The 6881-nt window shown below is 48.0% G+C and overlaps 1 protein-coding gene across 2 annotated transcripts; it reads right to left on the bottom strand.

Moving 5' to 3' along the window:
- Nucleotides 1-5672: 5672 nt before the first annotated feature.
- Nucleotides 5673-6368, bottom strand: ATP6V1E2 (ATPase H+ transporting V1 subunit E2). 2 transcript variants are annotated; one of them, XM_035000506.1, is made up of 2 exons: nt 6099-6368; nt 5673-6002 (listed from the first exon to the last, which is right to left on the bottom strand). In XM_035000506.1, exons 1-2 carry the CDS (start codon nt 6366-6368, stop codon nt 5688-5690), a joined length of 585 nt encoding a protein of 194 aa, XP_034856397.1. In that variant the 3' UTR covers nt 5673-5687. The 2 variants fall into 2 exon arrangements, with proteins under 2 accessions (XP_034856397.1, XP_034856396.1); XM_035000505.1 differs by having other exon boundaries at nt 5673-6368.
- Nucleotides 6369-6881: the final 513 nt, after the last annotated feature.

Raw genomic sequence — 6881 nt, 5'->3', positions numbered from 1 at the left:
ACCCTGTCTTTTCAGGTGTTTTCTTTGCAGTCCCAGGAGTCTCATTAGTTGATTATAACCCTGGACTGTTCCTTGTTCCCCCTGAGCTTCAGATGCAAATGTGCATCTGGCTCTCTGGATCCTTCGAGTTCTAAACCTTCCCTAAGCACCAGGACATGAATGCATGAGTCAAACGTCACCCTCTATGGGTTCATCTCCCCGTGACAAAAGAATGTGCTCAGTTCCATCATTCCAGGCTGTGTGGGAGGGTGGGGTGAGCTGGGCCAAGGGTCTGCCAGGACAGTCAGAGCTGGGATCCCTCTTGTCTGTAGGGAGAAGTGCAGTAAGTAGCCTGCTGCCCAGGGAAAGGGATGCTGTCCTGCAGAAAAGGCCACCAGGTGAGCTGTGGGATTGTATGGGAGTATGGGGGTGCTCTGACAGCGGATGGGGTGCTTTGACAATGAGGGTCTATCATGCTTTGGAATCGAGTTTAGGGAGGTGGGGGCGGGAGGAGAGATCAATCCTTTCCCAGTGCCGTCAATAACAGGCATGATTTCAGAGATGAGGTAATAGACGGGGAGGGTACAGGGAAGGACACAGAAGAGTGCAGAGGAAGGGGGCAAAGCCTTGAGCAATTTCCCAGGGGAGCTCAGCAAAGGGCTGAACTCGCTCCCCAGAGGCATGGGGAGTTGTGGTTGGCCCAGAATAGATCTGTTGACCTACTTCCAGGGGTCCTGGGACCCTAGAATCAAAGAGGAAGCCCTGCAGCATGTTCTAATCTGCTGGTCTGCTTTCCTTGCCTCCTCTGAGGTTCTAGCACATGCCCAAACATCCCCTCCACTTCTGCTTGTCCAGGCAACTCAGGATTAGAATTAAATGTAGGCTCTCCCTCCACCATGTGACCCCTGGCAACAGGATTCCTGGGTCCCTGGGGCAGAGGCCTCAGTGAAGGGCAGGGCCTGGCTCTGGTGGGCACTCAGCTTCCCCCAGCAGGGAAGGAGCGTGCAGAAGCAGCCCGCCCCCCTCCCCACCGCACAGCCTCTGTCTCCAGCGCAAACAGCTCCCCTTGCACCTTGGGACGAAGTGTTAATGAGGAGCGCTGTGGGGAAGGGTTGTGCCTGCCTGTGGTTCAAACAGTTTGCTCCTTTTGGCTCACAGGGACCGAGGAGCTTACAGGAGGTACACGCCTTCTTGAGGGTAGGATAGTTAACACTAATAAAGAGTGTGTGTACTTTTGTTTTTGGTTTTAGTTTTTTTTAAGATTTTATTTTATTTTTTTAAGTAATCTCTACACCCAACGTGGGGCTCGAACTCACAACCCCAAGATCAAGAGTCTCACACTCCACTGACCAAGGCAGCCAGGCACCCCGTTTGTACCAGTCAACTAACCGGAAGTGCCCCATGCAAGCATTTCTAAAGCAAAGACCCCTGCAGGAGTGCAGGTGTCCGAATGGTGACAAGCAGCCTACCCCACAGGTCAGGGCTAGTGTTGAAGGCTAAGGTTTGCCTTTCCCGTGGCTGAGGCCCGCAAGGAGGACCCAGCCCCTCCACAGTCCCTCTTTGCACCCGGGTCCAAAGCAAAGCCCCTCCCATTTGTTTCCCAGGGAGGGAAGCAAAGCAGTAAACCCACAGCTGCCTTTGGGAGGTAACCAAGGCCTGACTGAAGGGAGTTGGGGGCGGGGGGCAGTCCTGCTGGAGCTCAGGCTCCGACCATCTTGCAGGATTTTCTTGTCAAGCACCATCCCTGGACTATAGTCCTGGCAGCCTTCCCTTGGTCCCCATCTCACATACTTGCCTCTTGCTATGGCACCATCTATGTCGAAGAGGAAAAAGACTCTGGAGGCCTCCATCTAGGAACCAGAGCCAGGCCAGGAAAGAATGCAACAACCGTAGATGTTTGTTCAGAACCTACTATGTGTGCTGTGCACGCCCAAGATCAGCACTAAAATAACAAGGCAGCAGGAAATGCAAGAAGGAAGAATCAAAACACTGTCCCACTGTCCCTACTCACAAGGAGCGATGTTTAAAAAGATGGGCTGAGTAGAAAAAGCAGCTAACAGTAAATAAAGGTGGTGCATGAAGAGTCCTCACTGGGGACTGTAGAGTCCTTGTAACCAGGGACTGTGGGAGGGCAGGGCTCCCTTAGCCACGAGCTTTTGTTTTGCTGAGGGGACATTATGATGGAGGAGACTGGAGCCCAGGTGTTGAGAGGCTGAGGAGGAGAAGTTTGAGGAGAAAGAGAAAGTATCTGGCAGCTCAGGGCGAAAGAAAAGTTTGGAAAAACAGAGAGATGTTTAAATGGAACTTAGGGAGGGGCGCCTGGGTGGTTCAGTGGGCTAAGCGTCTGCCTTCTGCTCAGGTCAGGATCCCAGGGCTCTGGGGTGGGAGCCTCCTGTCGGGCTCTCCGCTCAGCAGGGAGCCTGTTCTCCCTCTCCCCCTGTCCTCCCCCCACCACTTGTGCTGGCTCTCTCAAATAAATAAATAAGATCTTTAAAAAAATAAAATAAAATCCAATAAAAGAGGCTTAGGGTAATTGGGCCCCACAGGCACTCTGTAAAGCTCTCCTCAACTTCCCGTAAAAACCTTCATAAAATCTACCTGTCAGCTGTTTTGGAGATGAATTAATGTCAGGGGCCCCAGTAATGAATTGAGGGCAGCTCAGAAGGCCAGAACTGGGGCAAGCCAAGGGGCTTCAGATACTCCTGGATTACAGCAGGAAGTGGGGTCTGGCTTCCCAGGAAGAGAGGCAGCTGAGGGCTCAGGCAGCTGCGGAGGGGAGGCTTTGCTGGGCCTGGAATGAGAGAAGGGGGAAGACTCTGAGGGGAAGCACACTCTCATAAGAAAAAACTGTAAGATGAAGCAAAACTGACAGAAAACCTCAAGCCTGGATGAGGGAAAGAATTTTCTTTCTTTGTCTTTTCTTTCTTTCTTTGTCCCCAGGGCAGGGGAGGGGGGTAAGACATAACTCACTAATTCTAGTCTCTTCCAGCCTGTGTGTTAAAGAATCCGACCTATCTCACAAAAGAGCTGCATCGATTATTTATCGTCTTCCACTTGGGCTGGTAAATAAGCCCCAACAGGGCTCCTGCCTCCAACCTCTCTGTCCCTCCAATGTGTTTTCCACACACAGTGACACCAGCCTAATCTTTTAAAAGTCCAGCTCTCATAGTTTCACTCTTACTTAAAGTCCTTCAATGAGCCCTCATCACCCACGCAGCAGAATTAGCCTAACTCCAGAGCAAGGCCCGCTGCACCTCATAATCAGTCTCTGTCCATCTTTCCAGTTTCATCTGTAGTCACGTCCCCCACAGCCCTCATACTCCATCACAATGAACTATGCGCAGTTCCTCTAACACAACTTGCTTTTTCACACCTCAGGGACTTTGCATATGCTTCCCCCACCTCCTTTGCCTAAAGCAGCCAGCACCCCAGAAGCCTTCTGTGACCTTCTCTTCCTGTACCGTATTCTCACAGTACCTCTTATACAGCTCTAGGCGGGCACCTGCACCTTGTATCATTACCATTACATGAGCCTCACCTGTTTATGTGTCAATAACTAAAGGACAGGACCCGATTGTATTCTTTGCAGCCCAGCAGCTAGCAAAGGGCCTCGCTCATTACTGGCATTCAGAAAATGTTCAGTAAATGACTGGACTCACAGCTCAAAAAGACCCACACAGAAGACACCCTTTGCAGAGATTGTCTAGCTGGCACGGACCCCCTTTCTCTGAGATGTCAGCTGGACCGAAGGTGAACATCTGACCTGAGCTGGGCCAGATGGACTCCTTCTCAGGAAAGTGGAATTGTAAGAGAAGAAGTTCGTGTCTGGAACTATACCATGTAAACCTTAGAATGTAAATTTATGAGGCATGTATACTCTACCGTTGAAACTGTGCAGTAGAGAAAGTGACTCCTAAAAGAAAGATGAAGAAGCCAGGTAGAGGATTTCAGATGGCTTTCGGAGTCCCAGGCCCAGCCCTCTCCTGAGACCATAAGAGATTCCTATACCCAGGCTTTGTGAGACACCCTGATTTCTAATAACCTGTCTCCTACTTTGTGTTTGAGCTTTACAACATTTCTGTTCCTGACCACGTAAGCCAAACTTTGTCCTTGGCAGAGTGGCGTGGGGTTTCTTTTCTTCAAAAAACCTTTATTTTAATACATAAACCACACTTGGCCATAGATTAGACTGTAAATCAGCATACACATGCAGAACTAGCAACCTATAATTTACAGGGCCCAATGCAAAAAGAAAATGTGGGAATCCTTTGTTCGAAAAGTACAGTGAAAAGTCCTAAAAGATAAAGCTTTTTCCTTTCTTCTGCAGCCTCTCTTTTGACTTGTCATTGTATTTATTTGCTATTTAATGGCTAAGTAAATAAAAATTAAAATTTTAAATCATTAACATGAATTTTACCATTTATCTTTATATTGTGAAATACCCATATGGAGAATCACCAAAATTACACAATCTGTATTTCTTGGCTTCTCTTGGAAGATGTCTCAAACTGGCCAAAGAAATAAGCATAAGTCCCCCTAGGCACTGAGCTGTCTGAGGGACTGGGATACTTTCCTCATAAGGTCCTGATGTTCCCAACCTGAGACTCAGGCCCAGCAAGCTTGACAATAGCTGGGTCCTACTTCCCACCAGCCCCCACATCTATGTGCTATGCCCTGGCTGGGGTCAGGGAAGTCAAGCCAAATAGCTCCCATTCCAGTAGACCAGCTGAACCCACTCATAGCAGACAGGTGAATCCCAGGGTCTTTAAACCTCCACACCAGGATGTGCTCAGTATGTGGTAGGCAAGAAACTCACCCTCACCAAGTCACTTGCTGAATGTGCCATGGAGCTGCCATTCTTGGGCAGAGATGGCCACCACTGTGTCCAGCTCTAAGACTCTGCAGAGCATGCACACATCCCTGACCCTCCCTGCAGGCACACCCAGACCTCACCAAAGGCAGAAAGCAGCAATGTTGACTGGGTGAGGGAGGGGAAGGCTGGGTCTCAAGGCACCAGTAAGCTGGGAAATGAATGGCCAAGAATCCATCCCAGGGAGGAGGGTAGGCTTTGGTATTTGGTACCTTGCATGAGCTAAGGCTCCAAGCGCCTGGCATATGCTCCAAAGTCCCAGCATTCTTCACTTATAAAACACATTTTCAAAGATAAAACTAAGAATTTCAAGTCATTGCTGTAGAGCATTAAACCCCAAGCATTGGGCTCTTTTGCTCATGGAACCCTATGTGACTATTCTGGTCACATGCCCATGAAGTTGGCCCTATACACACACACAAAAGATCGCTAAACTTCATTAAATAACATAAATACAGAAAGCTGAAGCAAAAGAAGGAAAACACACTTCAAATAATATTAAAGAATTTTAGAGTACTCAAACCCCCAAACCACTGAGATCCTTCACATCTCAACCGAAGGACAAGCTAAAGAGCAGATGTCTTTACTCCCTTCAACCTAGACTATTGAACTGACCAGAAGACACAGCATGTATGGATAAACCAGAATTGGATTTCTAAGCATTTCCAAGTTTCATTGCAAAATATAATGCCTTTAGCTATTAAAAGGGTATTTCATGTAAGAAGATAGAATCCTATCAAAGCAACAAAGAAGAGGAAACGTGACTAGTTTCCTTTGCCCTAATAACGTATGCTTTTAATGGCTTAGCACTTCAACATGAGCTTCATTTGGCAGAGGCTTATATGAAAAACTTTCTGTTGGCATTGGCTCCAAACAAGGCTTTTCGTATTTCAGGCATCTTTTGTTGGGCTAAGAGATCCAGTCGACTTTCTAGGGTATTGGAAACCTTTATTCTCTGATTGCCACTGTAGACCTCCACACCTCCAGCTGCATTCATAGCCAGGTGCACCTCTTGATCAACTTGGACATCCACACATTTTTGGGAGACTATCATGTACTCGGGGATGGCTTTTTGCACTGCAGCCTCCACCAGGAGGATGTCCTGTGGCCTGCAGCGTACGATTACCACGGGCTCCAGCAGTCGGAGCAGACCCTGAAGCACTAGTTTATCCAGCAGCCCCTGGTAGATTTCTGGGTCTGCCACAACCCTGCTGAGTCTCAGCTTTGCATCATTCAGCAACTCTGAGACAAGGTCATCTCGGGCTCTCAGGACTTTCAGCCTTGCCTGATTCCTCATGGTGGACATCTGGATTTTCTTCTGCTGTTCTATCTGCTTCTCCTTCTTCTCATAATACTCCATAATCTTCAGTCGTTGGGTTTGCACAAGGCGTCCTTTCTCAATGTTGAACTCTTCCTCAGACTTGGCATCTATTTCTTCTGCCTTCTCATTGGCTTCCTGCTCAATGAAAGCCATCATGTGCTTAATCTGCTTCTGCACATCGACATCACTCAGGGCCATGGTTGCTCCTGGAAAGGGAGGTAGAGAGAAAACTTGCAGGCCTGCTGGTTCCTTTGATTTAGGGCAGAGTTTCAGGAATGACTCCAGAATTCCACTTCCTCAACTATGGAGTGCAGAAGAGAAGGAAGGAGAGTCAGAGTCTAAAAGGAAGGATCATGGAGACCATCTATTCACTGCTCATCTCACAGATGAGGAAACTGAGACCCAGAAAGGAAACTAAACCTATCCCAGGTCATACCCTATAAGAAGAGAGATGTGAACCCGGGCTCTCAGAGTTCTACCTTTACTACATTCACCACTTTTTTGTCATTAAATAATAAAAAAAATTAGGGTAGACTTAGTCCAGAAGTTTTTTAGACAGTGATGGCTTAAGACTCATATAGCAAATTGAAGGGATAAAATGCCAAATTAATACAGAAATAGGAAGTATAGGCCCATTTGGGGTTGGAGAGGGCTGGGGAGAATTCTAAGAAACTCATGGTCAGACAGGAGTCAATCCAGGAAGGCTGCCTG

This window comes from Mirounga leonina, unplaced genomic scaffold (genome assembly GCF_011800145.1).
Source record: "Mirounga leonina isolate KUSES-001 unplaced genomic scaffold, KU_Mleo_1.0 Mir_125, whole genome shotgun sequence".
Lineage (NCBI taxonomy): Eukaryota > Metazoa > Chordata > Mammalia > Carnivora > Phocidae > Mirounga > Mirounga leonina.
This window is presented reverse-complemented; position numbering and strand designations above follow the sequence as displayed.

Bases quoted from the DNA above. Each gene is read 5' to 3' on its own strand.
- ATP6V1E2 (XM_035000505.1), bottom strand. From the start codon at position 6,368: ATGGCCCTGAGTGATGTCGATGTGCAGAAGCAGATTAAGCACATGATG.